This window comes from Malaclemys terrapin, chromosome 5, assembly GCF_027887155.1.
Source record: "Malaclemys terrapin pileata isolate rMalTer1 chromosome 5, rMalTer1.hap1, whole genome shotgun sequence".
Lineage (NCBI taxonomy): Eukaryota > Metazoa > Chordata > Testudines > Emydidae > Malaclemys > Malaclemys terrapin.
This window is the reverse complement of record NC_071509.1, coordinates 36,367,596-36,387,268: the sequence shown is the minus strand read 5'-3', so window position 1 is coordinate 36,387,268 and position 19,673 is coordinate 36,367,596. Positions and strand designations below refer to the sequence as shown.

The 19,673-nt window shown below is 41.8% G+C and overlaps 1 protein-coding gene across 3 annotated transcripts in view; it reads right to left on the bottom strand.

Annotated features, from left to right (window-relative positions):
• Positions 1-19,673, bottom strand: part of TBC1D19 (TBC1 domain family member 19) — a 100,223-nt gene that overhangs the window by 47,328 nt on the left and 33,222 nt on the right. For all 3 annotated transcript variants that reach the window (XM_054030378.1, XM_054030379.1, XM_054030380.1), the window contains 4 exons: positions 18,020-18,130; positions 15,506-15,578; positions 14,585-14,623; positions 8,759-8,871 (listed from right to left, as the gene is read on the bottom strand). In XM_054030378.1, coding sequence (XP_053886353.1) covers positions 8,759-8,871; positions 14,585-14,623; positions 15,506-15,578; positions 18,020-18,130 — 336 coding nt within the window. The remainder of the gene's footprint in view (positions 1-8,758; positions 8,872-14,584; positions 14,624-15,505; positions 15,579-18,019; positions 18,131-19,673) is intronic.

The window sequence follows — 19,673 nt, the reverse complement described above, 5'->3', positions numbered from 1 at the left end:
CAGTTACACACAGCCCCGGGGGCTGGAGGCTTTTCTCCTCTTTGGCTCTGTGTAACTGACACTGGGTCAGTTACACACAGCCCCGGCGGCTGGAGGCTCCAGTCCCCGCGGCTCTATTTAAGAGCCGGGCTGCCCGAACGCTACCGGCTTCGGGCAGCCCCGTGCCTACAGACCCTGCGCTGCCAGCGCCCGGGAGGGGAAGTGCCCGGCTGGGGGCGCAGGGTCCAGAGGCACGGGGCTGCCCGAAGCCGGTAGCGCTTGGGCAGCCCGGCTCTTAAACAGAGCGGGGGCGGCTGGAGCCTCCAGACCCCGGGGCTCTGTGTAACTGACCCAGTGTCAGTTACACAGAGACAAAGAGGAGAAAAGCCTCCAGCCCCCGGGGCTCTGTGTAACTGACCCAGTGTCAGTTACACAGCGCCAAAGAGGAGAAAAGCCTCCAGCCGCAGGGGCTCTGTGTAACTGACACAGTGTCAGTTACACAGAGCCCCAGCCGCTGGAGGCTCTGTTTAAGAACTGGGCTGCCCGAGAGCTACCGGCTTCGGGCAGCCCCCTTGCCTCCGGACCCTGCGCCCCCAGCCGGGCACTTCCCCTCCCGGGCTCCGGCGGCGCAGGGTCTGGAGGCACGGGGGCTGCCCAAAGCCGGTAGCGCTGGGGCAGTCCGGCTCTTAAACAGAGCCTAAGAGGAGCAGAGCCTCCAGCTATGGAGGCTCTGCTCCTCTTCGGCTCTGTGTAACTTATACAGTGTATAAGAGTAACTTATACAGTGTTACGCAGAGCCGCCGGAGCCCTGGAGGGGAAGTGCCCGGCTGGGGGCACAGGGTCCGGAGGCAAGGGGGCTGCCCAAAGCCCGAGCGCTACCGGCTTCACGGTTTGCTGGGCAGCCTCCAGACCCTGCGCCCCCGGCTGGGCGCTTCCCCTCCCGGGCACCAGCTGCGCTGGGGAAGCGCCGGCTGGGGGCGCAGGGTCTGGGGGCTGCCCGGGAAACCGTGATGCTGGTAGCACTGGGGCAGCCCTTTCCCCCTGGCTGGGAGTGGGAGGGAGGAGGGGGCGGAGTTAGGGTGGGGGAAGGGGCGGAGTTGGGGCGGGGCTAGGGGTGGGGAAATGGGCGGGGCCATGGCCCGTGGAGGGTCCTCTTTTTTTATTTATGAGATATGGTAACCCTAGTCTACCTATATGTTAGAATGTGATCTCATTAACTTGTAGATTATAAAACTTCTGTTCCTGTCTGTTACTATAGCCTATTGATTCAGAGATCAAAAGGGAATATTAGCAATAAGATGAAATGTGTGGTGTAATATCATTGTCTTCATTTCTCTTTTTTTTTTTTCCCCATGCACCATCTGCAGCAAAATGTGCACCTCTAGAATTGGCTTGTACAGTCAGAGGGCACACCATGAGACCAACAATAGATGATCTGCACAGATTTGTCATCATCAGATCAATGGACTACCAAGAAAGATTTCTCTTTGAAGTTTTTAGTATCTGGATTGTGAACCTTTGAATGGTTAATTGCCTTATGCTAATCAATGCAACTAATTAACTGTGCATAAATAGGAAATAGGAGATTTACTTCAAAGCAACAACATATATTACCTATTCTTCATCCAAGGAATGCCTGTTGTGTTATCTGCTGACAAGAGGTTATCATAGTCTGCCAGAGATCTATAAAAGAACTTTAGGATCTGATCCTGTTTATCTCAGATCTGCTTGAACTTTGTCAGGGGAAGTTTAAATTGCAAGACTGAGGTCTCCAGCTCCATTCTGGACTACCCTGCAATTTCTCCTAGAAGAATTTAAACAGACTCTGCACATGGATTGCCTATGGGACTATAACCTATGGAAGGGATTCTGAAAGAACTTTTTAAAAAATCAGCAGCTCATCATCTCTGTTATAAAACTGACCTAAGAACTTTATTTATATATGTATGTATAACGATCTTTAACCACAGCACTTTCTTTTCTTTTTCATCTTACTAAACTAAGAATTGGCTGTAAGTGTGTATTTGGGTAAGATCTGAAATATTCATTGACCAGATGGATAAGGTGTCTGATCTCTTGGGATTAGCAGAACTTTATATATGGTGAATAAGAATTCAAGTAATCCTCACCATACTTGATTTGGCTGTCTCTGTGGGAGCCCTGGGCTGGATTGCTTTAGAGGAGCTACATTTCTGGCTTCTGGGTAAGCAGTAAGGTATTGTAGAAGCTCCTATGTTGCTGGCTTGGTGAATCTAATATTTAGAATAAGCCACCAGTTTTGGGCATCGTTTGCCCCATTCTTTGCAGTTTTCCCTGATTGAGCAATCTCACTGGGGCCGCTGCAATTAAACTTTTCATTGATGGTCATTAATTTTGCATTCTTCATTTTCTGGATTCCCAGTCTGAGATCCTGGGGTTTGACATGTAAAAGTGCTGAGCACTTTCAACTGCAACTAAAGTCAACGGGAGCTGTGCTTTGAATATAAAATGGTCTACATAATGCTTGAGTCTCTGTAAAATCAAGTTCTTGGTGTTTCAAATTGAGTGGATCCTTAATCTTTAAAATGAGTGGATCCTAATCTTTCTGTGTCTCAGTTCCCAATTTGCAAAATGGGCATAAAGAGGGGGGTTGTGAAAATAAATTCATTAACGTTTGTCAAGCACTCATATACTATAGCGATGAGCACCACAGACAAAGCCCATGAAAATATCAGTAATTCTGTCTTCATACCAGGGTTTAACTAGTGTGCAGTACTAATGCATGGGGCCATGCATTGGACAACAAGGAGAAAATAAAATATTGAATAGCTGCTCATTAAGTAAGCATCATCCATTCTGTGCACAGAATGAGGCAGGGGTCGTATAGAAAAAACAGTATTTGCTCATGTAAATTAGGAACATAAGAACGGCCATACTGGGTCAGACTAAAGGTCCATTTAGCCAGGTATCCTGTCTTCCGACAGTGACCAATGCCAGCTGCCCCAGAGAGAATGAACAGGTAATCATCAAGTGATCCATCCCCGGTCGCCCATTCCCATCTTCTGGCAAACAGAGGCTAGGGACACCATCCCTGCCCATACTGGCTAATAGCCATTGAGGTACGTATCCTCAATGAATTTATCTAGTTCTTTTCTGAATTAAATTAAAGACTGTATCATAATGCATACACATAAGGGAGTCAAATTAAGCTTGCACAAGCAACATTATTTCTGGCATTTCCCAACTTTTGAGAACTTGACTTTTCAATCTGAATAATGTTCTCTTTAGCATAGAGTTTGTGTGAGTACAGTTTTCTAAGTTTGTTTTTTTAAAAACAAACAAACCCCAGAAATAATCATGTGACATCATACTGACACCCACCTGGATCATCAGCATGGTTGGAAGCTTTGCCACCTTAGAATCATAGAATATCAGGGTTGGACAGGACCGCAGGTGGTCATCTAGTCCAACCCCCTGCTCAAAGCAGGACCAATTCCCAACTAAATCATCCCAGCCAGGGCTTTGTCAAGCCTGACCTTAAAAACCTCTAAGGAAGGAGATTCCTCCACTTCCCTACGTAACCCATTCCAGCGCTTCACCACCCTCCGAGTGAAAAAGTTTTTCCTAATATCCAACCTAAACCTCCCCCACTGCAACTTGAGACCATTACTCCTTGTTCTGTCATCTGCTACCACTGAGAACAGTCTAGATCCATCCTCTTTGGAACCCCCTTTCAGGTAGTTGAAAGCAGCTATCAAATCCCCCCTCATTCTTCTCTTCTGCAGACTAAACAATCCCAGTTCCCTCAGCCTCTCCTCATAAGTCATGTGTTCCAGCCCCCTAATCATTTTTGTTGCCCTCCGCTGGACTCTTTCCAATTTTTCCACATCCTTCTTGTAGTGTGGGGCCCAAAACTGGACACAATACTCCAGATGAGGCCTCACCAATGTCGAATACTACTTATACAGCCCAAAATGCTGTTAGCCTTCTTGGCAACAAGGGCACACTGTTGACTCATATCCAGCTTCTCATCCACTGTAACCCCTAGGTTCTTTTCTGCAGAACTGCTTCCTAGCCATTTGGTCCCTAGTCTGTAGCAGTGCATGGGATTCTTCCGTCCTAAGTGCAGGACTCTGCACTTGTCCTTGTTGAACCTCATCAGGTTTCTTTTGGCCCAATCCTCTAATTTGTCTAGGTCCCTCTGTATCCTATCTCTACCCTCCAGTGTATCTACCACTCCTCCCAGTTTAGTGTCATCTGCAAACCTGCTGAGAGTACAGTCCACGCCATCCTCCAGATCATTAATGAAGATATTGAACAAAACCGGCCCTAGGACCGACCCCTGGGGCACTCCATTTGAAACCGGCTGCCAACTAGACATGGAGCCGTTGATCACTACCCGTTGAGCCCGACGGAGGTGAGGCTGACTGGCCTGTAGTTCCCCGGATCCTCCTTCTTCCCTTTTTTAAAGATAGTCTAATGTAGTGCCCTTTTACAGTCATCCGGGACCTCCCCCGATTGCCATGAGTTTTCAAAGATAACGGTCAATGCCTCTGCAATCACATCCGCCAACTCCTTTAGCAACCTCGGATGCAGCGCATCCGGCCCCATGGACTTGTGCTCGTCCAGTTTTTCTAAATAGTCCTGAACCACTTCTTTCTCCACAGAGGGCTGGTCACCTTCTCCCCATACTGTGCTGCCCAGTGCAGCAGTCTGGGAGCTGACCTTGTTCGTGAAGACAGAGGCAAAAAAATCATTGAGTACATTAGCTTTTTCCACATCCTCTGTCACTAGGTTGCCTCCCTCATTCAGTAAGGGGCCCACACTTTCTTTGACTTTCTTTTTGTTGCTAACATACCTGAAGAAACCCTTCTTGTTACTCATAACATCTCTTGCTAGCTGCAACTCCAGGTGTGATTTGGCCTTCCTAATTTCACTCCTGCATGCCTGAGCAATATTTTTATACTCCTCCCTGGTCATTTGTCCAATCTTCCACTTCTTGTAATAACATTTTTTTAACAGGTGTGTGTGTAATTTCCTGTACAACTCAACATAAAAGACTAATAAGCAATTAATTGCCAGACATTAAACTTATATAGTCCTAAATAATTCTGCAGCATAGAGCCAACAGTTTATTACTCGGCGCCATTGCGTAAGCACACTGCTTGTATCTTTGTGTATGACACTGTAGACGGTTCTTTTTATATGAGCTTTATTGAACACAATCTCTCAAACTACCTTATCTTGATGCTCCCACACACACCACCCAACTCCGCCTTTCAACTTCTAACAAAGGAAATTTACTGACCTATATTAGATTTATATGCTTATACAGTCAGTTATAAATCTGCAAGTCTAGAAAAGTGTCAACTCCCAATGATATGCATTAGAGAGGAAAAATTATTGCAACCATATAATTCAGTAAGGAACAAGCAGAGAATGAGAAAGTAGTGCTGGATAAACCATTAAAGCATATACAAAATATTCAGATATTCTTTGTGATCTGTTACTTGAAAATTGCATCGTTTTACTGAACACCTTATTTCACCTTTGCACAATATATGCCAATGAGCAGCCACAAAAACACTTTATGCCCTGAGACTTTATTACTGTAAAGAGTCTTGGATTACCGTAAGTCATTATACGATTAAGTCTGTGTTTATTAAAGATGACATATGATTAGTATTTCAGTTTATGGATATGCACATCATAACATTGTGCTGTTGTAACACACAAGTCAGCGTGTGTTCCATGTCACCCTTTGTGACCAATTGCAGATATGGGTCTGTTACAACTCTGTTTGAGAGCCTGGCTTTTAAAGCTCAAACTGTATACATTCATGCTTTCAGCTGTCAAGGTCCCTGGTTCAATCCTTGGTACACTAGTCAAGATGGCAACCATCACACTATGATACAAAAATGCTGCTTATATACACAATAATAACAAAATAAACCTCCAAAAAGCTATTTGATCATAAAGTATTAGTTTTCAGTTTAGTACAATAGAAAAATCATGATCTGGAATGCACACTATTTAGCACCACAAGTAGTAAGATTAAGACTAAAGTATTCTGTTTTGTTCATTGATTTGATCATTTCAGTCCCATCTCTGAATACGTCCACTGGCTCACCATCCCTTACTGCATCAAATTTAAGCTTCTTTTCTACACCTTTAAAGCTCTGCATAACTTTATGCCTCCCTACTTAACCTCCTTTCTCAACGTTCTTATCACCCTCTTCATAAACCCTGCCACCCACAGCTCCACCAGCATTGCCATCCACATTCAGCCATTCGTTAGCTTCTTGCATAATCATCACAGTGCCGTCTCTCACTCAGCACCATATGCATGCATGGTATTACCTCCATTAGCTCATCCACAAGGCTCCAAGCCTCTCTACTTTTAAGTACCTCTTGAAGAGCAATTTCAATTGCATGATGAATCAAATTATCTTGTATACCTATTGCCTATTGTTTCCTTTCCCCGAAACTTTGTCTACTAATATTTGTATCAATAGATTTTGAGTGCCTAAGAGCAAGGGCCACTGCTTCCAGAATCCACCTTGCACTTTGTGAATGCTACATAAAGAGATATTAATATTAATAATCAAATAAACTATGCCAATTTTTTGAGAAAAATACGACCATGGCTTTAAAAAGTTATAAGGACTGAAATAGTTGGTTATTTTATTTAAAGAGAAACATTTGAGAATTTTTTTTTAACTGGGTTGGAACTTTTTACCTAAGGAGTCAGTTTTCAAAAAGTGTGTCATGTGATACCCGAATATAAAAATATGGAATATCTTACTATTTCTTTTTTTTTAAATAAACGCCTTGCCCTTCATTTATCAAAATAGAAGATTTGATCTTTAATTCAGTTATTTTACTTTGCATATTAAGACAAACATACCTTTAAAATATGAAGTGCTCAAGAGAATGTAGACAGATGTGCAATGAAGCCAACAAAATGAATTTAATATTTCTAATATGGTTACTGTCAAAGAGAGAAACCTCAGACTTCAGCTGTCAGAATAATTTAGAAGAACTCCAATCTAGCATTAAGCATCACAAATATGTTGTATAATATTTTCATTATTACTTTAGCAGGGCTTTTTTATCTAAAGGGAATTTAATCTGTTATCCATTGTAAACAAATGCCTAGACTATTTCTTCATGAAGGTCTGAACTAAGTGTTTTTATCACTAGACCAAACATCTGTAGTTGGATTTTTAAAAGTCCATTTGTCAAGACTGTTTTTCTTAGCGTTAATGTTCCTAAGGTTTGCTGCCAATGTAAAACTTACAGTTCCTGAAAATATGAAAAGGTGTACATTTCATTAACAATGGCTAATATCTCAAACTTTCTAATGGTCAGTTATCAATGTCCCTCAATTACAACCATATGACTGCATATCTTCAAAAGATACAAAGTACAATATTATATTATTAACAACTGTGAATGTCACCATAGGTATGCATGGTTCCTGTCCCAGTGAGTTTACAATATAAATCTCCAATTCTGCAAAGACTTATACATGTTCTTAACTTTATATGAATAGCCCTATTGACTTCAATGGGACTAGTCATGCTGCATAAGTCTAAGAATGTGCATAAGTATTTCCTAGTATCAGGGCCTACGTTAAATAAGACAAATACAGGATGCTTTGGGAAATAATGTTGGGCAAAGAGATGAGAGGACAGTACACATGTTGGTTCCTTAATTCATACATGTAAGGTGTATGCATAAATGTATATATTAATTTAGAATTACAGATACATAAATTAAAAAAACAGATTGTGTCATATTGTGTCTTACAGAGTGATTGCCACAAGAGACTAGAGTGTCCACACTCCCACTCAAACAAGAGCATTAGTAAAGATATTTTGGTAATTCATAAATAAAATTAAAACATTTACATTAATTTACAGTTAAGGTCACAAAGCCCTAGCCTAAATTTTGCGATGTTTGCTAATTATCAGTTAGGAAGTGTTTGTCTATGTTGTGACTACTTAAAAACAAACATTCAAAATTATTTTTGAACCTCTGCTCCGTATTTAAAACCTTAACTTTGCTTCACAGCTGCAGTTTGCAAAACTCATGCAAGATCCCTAAAACTATTCTGTAATTCCTTCTCTCCTTATCAGCTAACTTCTCACCCCATGTCTTTCATGCAGATTGAAAACACATATTCCATGCCCCATCCTACTATTTTGAGAAGAAGATTTCAACATCTTCACATTGGACACAGCCTATAAATAGAAACATTCTAATATCAACCACATGGATTAAACCAGATTATGGACTAGAACTTCCAATTTCTATAATATGCCACCCACTTTGTCTAAATAGACTGATTCACCACTATGCTTGGCTTACTACTTCTTCCTCACCAACCACAATTTTATACGAGTAAGGAAAATTATATTATAGTTTTGTGGCTTAACCCATGCACACACTCATCAAGGCTGATTTATTAACTGCACAATACTTCTGCTCTGATTGGTCAAACAATGAGCTTTGGTGGAAGTGGGAAAGCTTGTATCCATGCATGTAAGCTTTTGTTTTGCAGGCATGTTAAAGACACACACACACACGCACACACTATTTAAGTCTACAAATATCATTCTTATAAAATGGCAAACTAACCTTACAAGTCTAAACATCTGAAAAATCAGTATGGTTTTAAAATGTTTACTTCTGTGACAAAACAGCAAAATTGGCAAAACATTACTAGCAAACATACATCTATTTTTTCAATAGCCAGGTATATTTTAATTTGATTTTAACCTGGTTTGCCCCTTACCTCAGGCTGATTAGAAATATTCAGAATGAGTGCCCACAATTCAGCTCGGAGTGCTGTTGGGCATCCCTGACGGACATACTGTTGGGCTGCAGCACTATCTTGTTCTGTTAAAACTGCAAAATATGTATATGTCATGAATTTACATAACATACATAAAATCATACATTTCCAGAAATTGTCATGTCATTTTTAAAAGTTTTAACTACACACACTGAAAGTGATGAAGGAAGGAAAGACAAGCACAACCCAGACCAAGTCCCTGCATCAAACAGAAATATTCTACCAACTGAACTTCCCAAGTCTATCTCCATCCACAAACATGTACTTCTTGTAATGCATATAAATATCAAAGGGACATTATATAAAATATATTTCAAACATTTACAATCACTGTATTTACCGTATATACTCGTTCATAATCCAAATTTTTTTTAGTAATAAAGGAAAGCACCAGAGAAGGGGGTCGGCTTATGAACGGGTATAGAGAGGGAGAGGTGGGACACATCCCCTCCCCCCAACAGAGGGAGCAAGGAGAGGCAGCACAACCAGCAGAGCCAGAAGGGAAGAGGCAGGGCCAGAGTCTCTCCGCTTCTGGCCATGCTGCTCTCCCCCCAGCCTCCGAAGCAGCTGCAGCTCCGGGGCTGGCAGGCTGCAGCCATGCTGCTCGGCCCTGCCCCCAGAGCAGGCTGTGGCCACACTGCCCGGCCCGCTGGAAGATGCTGTGGCCGCGCCACCCAGTCTGGCCAGCCAGAGCAGGCTGCGGCTGCGCTGCCCAGCCTGCCAAAGCAGCTCCAGCCAGGCCATAGACATCCTCCCCTGGCCCTCCCCAGATAAGGTGGATGGGATGGGGAGAGTGTGGGGGTCCCAGGCTAGGGGTGGGATCATGTGGGGGGGTGGTCACAGGGGTTACTCCCCTGACCCCCAGCTTCTCCTCCTCAAAAAATTTCCCCATCAGTTGCTGTCCAGGTCCATCAAGGTAAGCAGTTGGTGCGCCAGGACACTTTGTTTACTTAGGTTTACCTCCGTGCCTGCAGACGCTCGAGGTAAACAAACCATCTCGGCCCACCAGTGGCCTATCCTGATGGCCTGGGAGCCAAGTTTGCTGACCCCTGAATTATAGGGTGGCTTATGAACGGGTCATAAAAATTTTCCATTTTTATTAAGGAAACTTTGGGGGAGGAGGGGGGGAGGGAGGGTCAGCTTATAAACGAACCGGCTTATGATCGAGTATATATGGTAGTTTAATATCAATTTATTTTAACCTTACTTCTTTCCCCTTGCACCAAGTATGCTAGTTCCTTATTATATGGCAACTTATGAGCAATGGGTTGCTAATATTTGTTTGATGCAGTCTCTCTCATACAAAAAGGAAACAAGGAAACACTGGGACATTTATTTTGAAAAATACATACAAAAATCAGGAGGACTTTATAAGCAGGACTGTGCGCTTCTTATTCTGAATTTACACATAGGTGATTCCTGGCCCAATGACTACAATGGAGCCAGGATTTCACCCAGGGTTTATCATCCATTTCCTTCTCTTCACATGTCTTTCCTTGCATCTTACTGGGCAATATTCAGCAGCTCAACCAATGGAGGGCTTCCACGTGAAGGGTGTGAAGTATCCCTTTCTATTCCTAAGCCTCAGTCATCAAGCTAATTAAGTAAGACCAATGCTGTGCATCTGAAATCCCAACGCACCACTCTAAAAACTGTCCTAAGAATTGTAGTTCTAATGTAAATAAAAGGACTAGAACTGTAGCCATTTGATTGGGATGGTGCTGCAATTTAGGCATGATGGCTTTACCACCCAGCATAAGTAGGGGCCTAAAGGGCAGTGTACATTCCCCTGATTTGCCATAATGCAACAGTCAGCCAATGGGACGGTACCTCTAAGAGGAGGGCTCTCATTGGAAGACAATTGATATTAGCAAGCAGAGCTAAACACGGGTCTTTCTGCTCAACCCTCTACTGTACAGTCAATTCTTTGTTCTTCATGCTTTCCTTTAGTTTGACAGAAGCTATTACTGTATTGTTGTCAGGTTTTAGCAGAATGTGTTGCATTGTTGTTGGCAGACAAACATCAGGCTTTGCTGTGAATCTCAAAGCCTTCAGCTTCAACACATTAACGTGCACACTTTGAACAGATTACCAAGGTTGTCTGGGTTGGACATTAGGAAAAAGTTCCTAACTGTCAGGGTGGTTAAACACTGGAATAAATTGCCTAGGGAGGTTGTGGAATCTCCATCTCTGGAGATATTTAAGAGTAGGTTAGATAAATGTCTATCAGGGATGGTCTAGACAGTATTTGGTCCTGCCATGCGGGCAGGGGACTGGACTCGATGACCTCTTGAGGTCCCTTCCAGTCCTAGAATCTATGAATCTATGAATCAACTTCCCCACTCAGATTTCCTAACTGTGCCTGGAGTCAGTTGTTAGCTATTCTGCATCTTATAAGGGTAATCCCTATAGAAGTTATGCGCACAGTTGGACCTCCAGTCTAGAAATGTTTTTCATGGGAGTAGTGGGAACTAAAGAGCATTTATGTCAGATCATCAGGCTGAATGCCTTTTGGAAAGCATCACACATCCTGGAAAGACATCAATAACCTCAAGAAGCAAATTAGCAATTATGCTGATGAATGGTTTGGTTGCTACATTGCTTTTGCGAGGACTTAACTTTACTATTAGGTCTCTGATTGGCCTACTAATAGAGTATATTACAATTTAGTCATCTAAAGTGTGCAAGCTTCTATGAGAGAGTGAATATGCTTTATGATTCATCACAGAAGACAAGTCAACTGCCTCTAACTTCTTTGTCCGGACCATTGAGCATAGAATTACACAAATACTACTGCTGAGTTCTGCCACCAATATCACGACCAATTTGATAATAGTATGGAAAAATCATAGCTAAGCCAAAGGGTAGGGACTGGTACTGAAGTGGACCAGACCAACACAAACCTGAAACATATTGGTGGCTAGAAAAATGTGTATGTGGGAAACTTTCTTAATAATAAATGCTAAAATATCTCCAATAGATTGTGACCATAGTGGAATACAGGGGTTTCACACTGTATTCTTTGTACAGATGAATAAATAAGATGCAATTCTGGGGGGAGTTTCTTAGAAAAGTAAACTATGTTCTTGCTTTACTAAATTTTACTGACTCTTAAGTTCACGATAGGTATGTCAGTATTCCCATACATCCTGTGTGATATGGTGGGAGAAATCTGGAAGAAGATTTGGATACTAAACCTAAAGGATATGCCTCCTTTCCTCCTTGGTGAAGAGACCCAGGATGCTGGAATAGCCCAAGATGCTGGAAGTCCCCACTGGAGACCTAGGCAAAATAACTGTGCTTCATGAACTCTGCCTGGTTACATCAATAGGTGAGGTGATGAGACGAGAGAACAGAAAAGGATACAATTCAAAATCCTTGAATGAAGCTAGATAAGTCTGGTTCAGCTGCAGTCACCTCAGGAGTCAGAGAATCAGACCTACCAGACTTTTTCCACATTCGCTGGCTGGCCTGTTTCCCAATCTTCTTCAAATTCATGCTTAGATGGACAAGATATTTTAAGAGGAGGACACATCATGTGGCCAGCTGGTCCAAAGTGAACAAAGGGTCATCTGTTCCAGAACTGCTGGAAGTCTCTGTTTTACCAAATATTTTCTTGGCCTGTAGAGTTCTATAATAGATGGTGCACTCATGGCTTAGGGTTTTTTTATTTTCCACCTTTTTTGGCTTCCTAAATGCTTAGACAGTAAAGGAAAAATAAAATACTGCCACACTACATGCAAAAACTTAGGAAAAGAAGACAGCCTCAGCAGAGAACAGAACAATATACATGATTGAGGTGTTTACATCTTACCACTCCTTGCAGAGGCAAGAAACAACCTCGCTAACAAATTGGGATGCGTTATGCTGGCTGTAGGAGAGAATAATGCTCAGCACATCAGTACAACTGACATGAAGGTAAGGACTATCCAGCAATGGCAACCAAGTCATAGATGGCGACCAAAAGCCTGATCCACTGGAGTTCATAAAAAGACTCCCATTGAATTCAATGAGATTTGAATCTGTGCCCAAATACATAGTGCAGCATTGGTGGCAAACAAGCCTTTTTTCAAGAAGCCTACTGTAATACACGAGAAAAAATATAAATACAGAAATACAGTACTTGACAAGTATAGGCTGCATATAAAGCAGATCTGCCTAATTTAATCTCTTAGCTAGAAGCACAAGCCTTCTTCAGTCCTGCTGTATACTCCAAGCTTTTCTGGCCAACTACCATATGTTGCTGGGGTTTTTTTTTTATTGTTTTTATAATAAAGAAGGCTTCACCTCCCACATAGCAGTCATCACAGTTGCTACTAGAAAGCAAGCCGGTCAGTGACCCAGACTCTTCTTCACAGCTGATTAAGGCTCTGTCTCATGGCTTCATGTCACTCTATGTCAGGGGTTGGCAATGTTTGGCACGCAGCTCGCCTGGGTAAGCACCCTGGCGGGCTGGGCCAGTTTATTTACCTGCTGACACGGCAGGTTCGGCCGATCGCAGCCCCCCACACACCGCAGTTTGCCGTCCCGGGCCAATGGGGGCGGCGAGAAGCAGCGCGGGATGTGCTGGCCGCGGCTTCCCGCCGCCCCCACTGGCCCGGGACGGCGAACCGCGGTGAGTGGGGGCTGCGATTGGCTGAACCCGCCACGTCAGCAGGTAAATAAACTGGCCCAGCCCGCCAGGGTGCTTACCCAGGCGAGCCGCGTGCCAAACGTTGCCGACCCCTGCTCTATGCCATCCTGTAGAAACAAGGTGTAGAAGAAGAGTTGGGAAGTAGAAGCTGCTCTGAATGGTTAAGAGATAGGAAGCCATGAATACATAGGCAAGATACGGGGTTGACTAAAAGTCTGTTTTGCAGGGGACAGGAATTCATTGAGGAAGTATAGGGAAAGGGGGGATGAGAAGGATGGTACCTCAGCTGGTTACACAAAGACAGAATGAGTGGTGAGGAAAAGAGAGACGAAGGACCTCAGAAAAAGAGAGAAGGGAGAGATGCCGCTGCCACCTTAGCCCCAGCAGCGGAAGAGGGAAGTGGACATGTTTCCTGAAAATGCTATAGGAGTGCACCAGACCTGCTGTCTGCCCCTTGAAGTGGGGAGGCTGGCTGGAGGAAATAATAATGAGCAGTTATCGTCTACCCCTAAGACAATAGTAAGGGATACTGTGTGTTTCTTCTCTAGCAAGGTTTGATCTAATGAAGGACTTTTTACTCTGTTTTAAAATCAAGGATAACGTCTCATCCTACAGATACAAGAAGAAGATATAACTAACTCAGAAAGGAGTACACGTATGGAAAAACAAGTGAAAATCATCCATAATGGCTTAGAGTTGCAGTATTTATCAGGTTCAGCAATTATTAATAACCATCAAAAAGAATTAGGGTTATATTCTCATCTGATGCATGAGCATAAATCCCATTAACACTAATGAGAATTGTGTGTGTACAGATGGAAGAACAAGCTCTCTTGATTTTAAAATGAAATTCAAAAGTCGCATGGGTTAAGCTATTGCCATAAAGGTGTGTGTCTATGCTTGCTATTTTGCTTTTAGTGAACCAGCTGTAGAGTTATTTATCTGGCACCTATTGGTAGATGTAAAATGCCAGGTTTTCAACCTTTATCTGAACATCCATGGCATTATCCACTGTGCTTTGTGTTACCATGGGTGAAATACTAAAATTCTCAGGAATGAGTATTTGAAGAAGACGGTTATTTAGGATATTCTTAATTCCTCAGAGTTTATTGCAACTGAAATCAAATCCTTACCTGTTTGCCCAACACGTACATGTTCATTTTCAAAGAGTTCTAAAAAAAATAATGAAGTATGAATAAAATGCAAAAATAATGAAGAAAGAATTGACAAAAATACTTCAGCTATTATTGTGGCAACATTTTGTATTTTTGACAAAAGATTATTTTGACACCTGCAAAATATACATGTCTGCAGATTAATACACATATTTAACTCATTTTTTTTACGGCTAATGTTACTACAATTAAAACAGCATCGGCAGCAATAGTCTTCTGTAATTTAGACTGAAGGATAGAAATACAAAAAAGTACACACCACCTTTAAACAGAACATTTTTCACTTGAAAAGTCTCTCTATATCCTATAATTTTCCATTCTTTGAGACCCTAGAGCTTTTTTTACAAAAATAATAGTGTGCATACAAGAAATAAAACACCATTATGTACTATTTAAACCACATCTTATTAACACACTTTTTTCTGTAATATTTTCTAAAGCATGGATATCAAAAAGGTGGCTCTATATTTTCCCAATAATCCTGTGGCATCACAGCTGCACAACTGTGTTAGTCAAAGCAATTTTGATTTGTAACTTGTTGAGACTTTCTTAAAAAAAAAAAAAAAAAAAAATTATTTTGACAGACATAAAATCCTGAAAAGGGTTTAAACACCTGCCGCTCCATCTGAAATCAACAGGTATTGCAGGCACTCCACATCTTTCAAATCAAGCCCTTAACATTTGCAATGTTATCCACTACTAGTTCAAATATGTTCCACTTTATTTACATGAGAACCATTCGAGTTATAGCTCTGGAACAAATATTTATGAATATTACGGAAAAATTATATGAGTTTCCTTACAATTACACAGTATTCCATGAAAACATATACTTTATTACTTTTCTATTTAAATTATTAAAGCACAGCACACACTAACCTGGAGGCACTTGTGTAGAGTCATCAATACCCAGCTGTCCCGTATTCAAGCCTAGCTCACTGAAATAGTCTTTCTGAAAAAAAAAAAAAAAAAAGTACAAATAGAGAATTAAAAGCACATTATTAAGAGCTAGCAGAAACAGATTCCTTGTTTAAAAGTTTAGGTTTTATTAAAAATCCTTGAACTAAACGTGTCTTTATATCCTAAAGCTTTATACACATATAAAGTAAAATTATTTTAAAAGAGAAAGAAAAATCTTGTACTGATTCTTAGTCTTATTCTAAGACAGAAAAACAGTTTGACTTACAGGCACTGATTCTCACCTACATATGAGCTTAACTTGGACAAAAACAGACAGAAGCTGCAGGGAGCCAATTATGGCTCCCAGATTCACTGGTGCACTACTCTAGGCCTCAAGAACCTTGTGTGTGTGTGTGAAGAATCAGGTGCAGCACAGAACAGATAAACCACATCCCCTTTCTTCCCTGTCTGGCCTACATCCTGTCCCCAGAACGTACCTGACACATGCTATCCTTCCTAGGGTTGCCAGGCATCCGGTTTTCGACTGGAACGCCCAGCCATAAAAAGACCCTGGCGGTTCGGGTCAACACTGTTGACCGGGCTGTTAAAAGGGTTAAGGCAGCAGGGTTAAGGCAGGCTCCTGCCAGCCCTGGCTCCGTGCAGCTCCCAGAAGCAGTTGGCATGTCCCTGCAACCCCCTAGGCGCAGGAGGGGCCAGGGAGGTTTTGTGCACAGTCCCCACCCCAAGCACCAGCTCTGCAGCTCCCATTAGCCGGGAGCCATTTGAGGTAAGCACACCCAAGCCCTCTCCCGCACCCCACTCCCGCTCCTGCACTCCAAATCCCAAAGCCCCAGCTCGAAGCCCCCTTCTGAACTCCAAGCCCCTCATCTCCACTCCCAGGCGGAGCCTGCACTTCCTCCCACACCCCAATCTCCTGTCCCAGCCTGGCAAAAATGAGCAAGTGACCAAGGGTGGGGGAGAGTGAGCGACAGAGGGAGGGGAGTTGGAGTGAGAGGGGGGCAGGGCCTTGGATAAGGGGCGGGGCCTCAGAGAAGGGGCAGGACATGGGTGTTCCGTTTTCTGCAATCAGAAAGTTGGCCACCCTAATCCTTCCCCATGGGGGTGGAGGGAAGAAACAGGGAATCAGGGCCAGCTCTAGGCACCAGCATTCCAAGCATGTGCTTGGGGCGGCACTTTTCAAGGGGCAACATCCTGGTTTTTGCTTCAGTGGTGGTACTCCACCGCGCCCCCCCCCCTTTTTTTACTTTTGCTTAGGGTGGCAAAAAACCTGGAGCTGGCCCTGCAGGGAATGGCTTGTATAGTTGGTGTCAGAGCCACTTCCACTAGCTGTATGCTAGCAGAGAGTTCTCCTGCACAAACTGACTATGTCTGGTCACAGTAACATAGGCACCGACTCCGTGGGTGCTGCAGGGCTGGAGCACCCACGGGGAAAATTAGCGGGTTAATCCTCATTAGTTTGGTAACTATTAAAGCATGTTGACTTACAACTAAATATAACAACTTTATACTAAATTTGTGGCTTCTTTTTGCTAATCAGGAGACTCACTACATCTATAGACATTTATTAAAGCAACTGATTTAAGCAGTTTAACTTTTTACTTGTGTGTTGTATCAAGCTCTATAGGGTTGGAAATTCAAATCAATTAAATATATACAAAAACAGCATTTTTGTTTCTTTTATTAAATAAAACTATCTGAAATGTGTTGGATACATAAACTTTTTTCTCTCATCAAAATATGTTTTGCATTTCAAACAAACATTTATTAAACAAAAGGAAGCAATAACTGTATTTGAATTGAACTAATTGTTGTTTCTGGTCACCATGTCCTTCAAGATTTTAGAACTAGATCTCATCCTCCTCTTACACATGTACTACTTAATATTATTTGTGTATTTAAATTAAATTAGTTTGATAGACATAAGTAGTTTAGGCCTTAACATACATTGTCAATTGAAAATTAAATTTTAAATAGGCTTTTTTAAATTAGCCTATATTTAAATTTAGATTTAAATAAAAAAAATCTTTTTTTAATTAAAAAAAAATCATTGATTTTTGGTCACCTGGTGTGGAACTCACTGCCACAAGGTGTAACTGAGGGTAAGAGTCCAGAGGGGTTCAGAAAAGGAGTATTATTTAACAGATAATATAAACATTCAGTTACATTAGGTAGGAAAATTATATAAAGAAAATATACTACCATGTTTTAAGGTGCAAATCAACCACTAACTAACTGGGGTAGGAGGAAATGTTCCTTTTTCAATTCTGTATTACTTTTTCATTAAGAAGTTCCTTTAATAAATCTTTTCCACATGTTACATTTTATTTACTGACCTATTGTACATCCTTATTCACTTCTTTTAAAAACAAACCTATTAACTAATTAAGATTCCTTTTTATTGTCTAGTATATTATAGATTAGTCAGCCAAAACAATTCTCAGAGAAACTTTTTTTAAATACAACTATACTTACCAATTCAGGGATGTCTTTAACTTTTAGAGGAACCTGAATTAGACCCAGGTGATTTCTGAAACTAGGCTGATCCCCATTTTCATAATTTGGGTTGCGAAGATTCATCAGTACCTTTTAAAAAAAGAATATAATTTGTCATTCCCTGTGTATATACCTAAACTTGAGATTGTGGCCCAACAGTATCAGTGTCACAAATTGTGCTTAGACACAAACGTAGTGCTATTTCCTGCAGCATTCCAACTCCCAGGTGAAGGCCTACATTTTTGGGCAGCCAACTTCAAAATCCATAAAGGGGTCTGATTTTGAGAAAGTGCTTAACTCCCTCTCTGAAAATCAAAACCGAGGCACTGAAAAAAATCATACTCTATGTCCTAATTAACACTAGTTTCCCTATCAAACAGTACCTGAAAGCTAATAGTACCTTCCTCAATGGCTCTAGGATACTGATCTGCATTTTTTTTTGAATGAGCTATTCTATTAGTGTTCTGATACCCAGTGCCTTATGTATTCTGCAATTCCACTGCTAAACAATATGCCACAGGATTCACCTCTTGCCACAGAATAGTGGCCCAGTATCTCAAACTTTCATTTTTTAAAAAGATATTTCTAGTCCTTATGGTGGCGACTCTAACACTAAAAACATAAAACAAGAGCAAACTGATGAATGACTTAGTCTACAGGGTCTGAAATCACAGCTTTGAGAGCTGTAAACTGCCCTATTCATCCGAGTCAGGATCCCATATATTCTGTGATTACGTGACCATGGATTTTGGCATTTTAATTGGCCACCAAGCAAGGAGTCTTTGTACTTTCCCAGCTTAGCTCATGGTTCCCTGAAGAGCCATCCCCCACTGCACTGAAGGCACATGAGGCTGAATTTAGTAAAGTGTTGCCCCCCTTTTTCCAAAGTGTAGCCAGAGGGCTTTGGGGGGAAAAAAAAAAAAAAAAAAAAAAAAAAGAGCATACATGAAACTTTACAAATAAGACACGGTCCCAGGCCTAAGGGCTTGACTACACCTGCCCTATGGGGGAATGATGTCTAAAGCGCATTAATGTATTGCACATTTACTGGTCCATGTACACATCCCCTGGTGCACACCAAGATGTGTTTTAATGTATGTGAGCTCCTACAAGATGCAACAGCTAGGTCTATGTGGACAGATTAATGCACTACGTGTTAGTGTTCTTTAGAAACTACACCCCCATCGGGCACATTTCCCCACTATGCAGATAGGCCCTAAGGCAGTGGTTCTCAACCTTTCCAGACTACTGTACCCCTTTCAGGAGACTGATTTGTCTTGTGTACCCCCAAATTTCATTTCACTTAAAAACTACTTGCTTACAAAATCAGACATAAAAATACAAAAGTATCACAGCACACTATTACTGACAAATTGCTTAATTTCTCATTTTGTTTGTATGACATTTTAGTTTGAACGGACTTTGCTAGTGTTTTTTATGTAGCCTGTTATAAAATTAGGCAAATATCTAGATGAGCTGATGTACCCCCTGGAAGACCTCTGTGTACCCCCAGGGGTATACATACCCCTGGTTAAGAACCACTGCTATAAGGAAATGCCTCCTTAAAATCCTAAATCTGCAACCCTCACTCATCTGATTAATCCAAATTCATGTGACTAGTCCCTCTTGACTT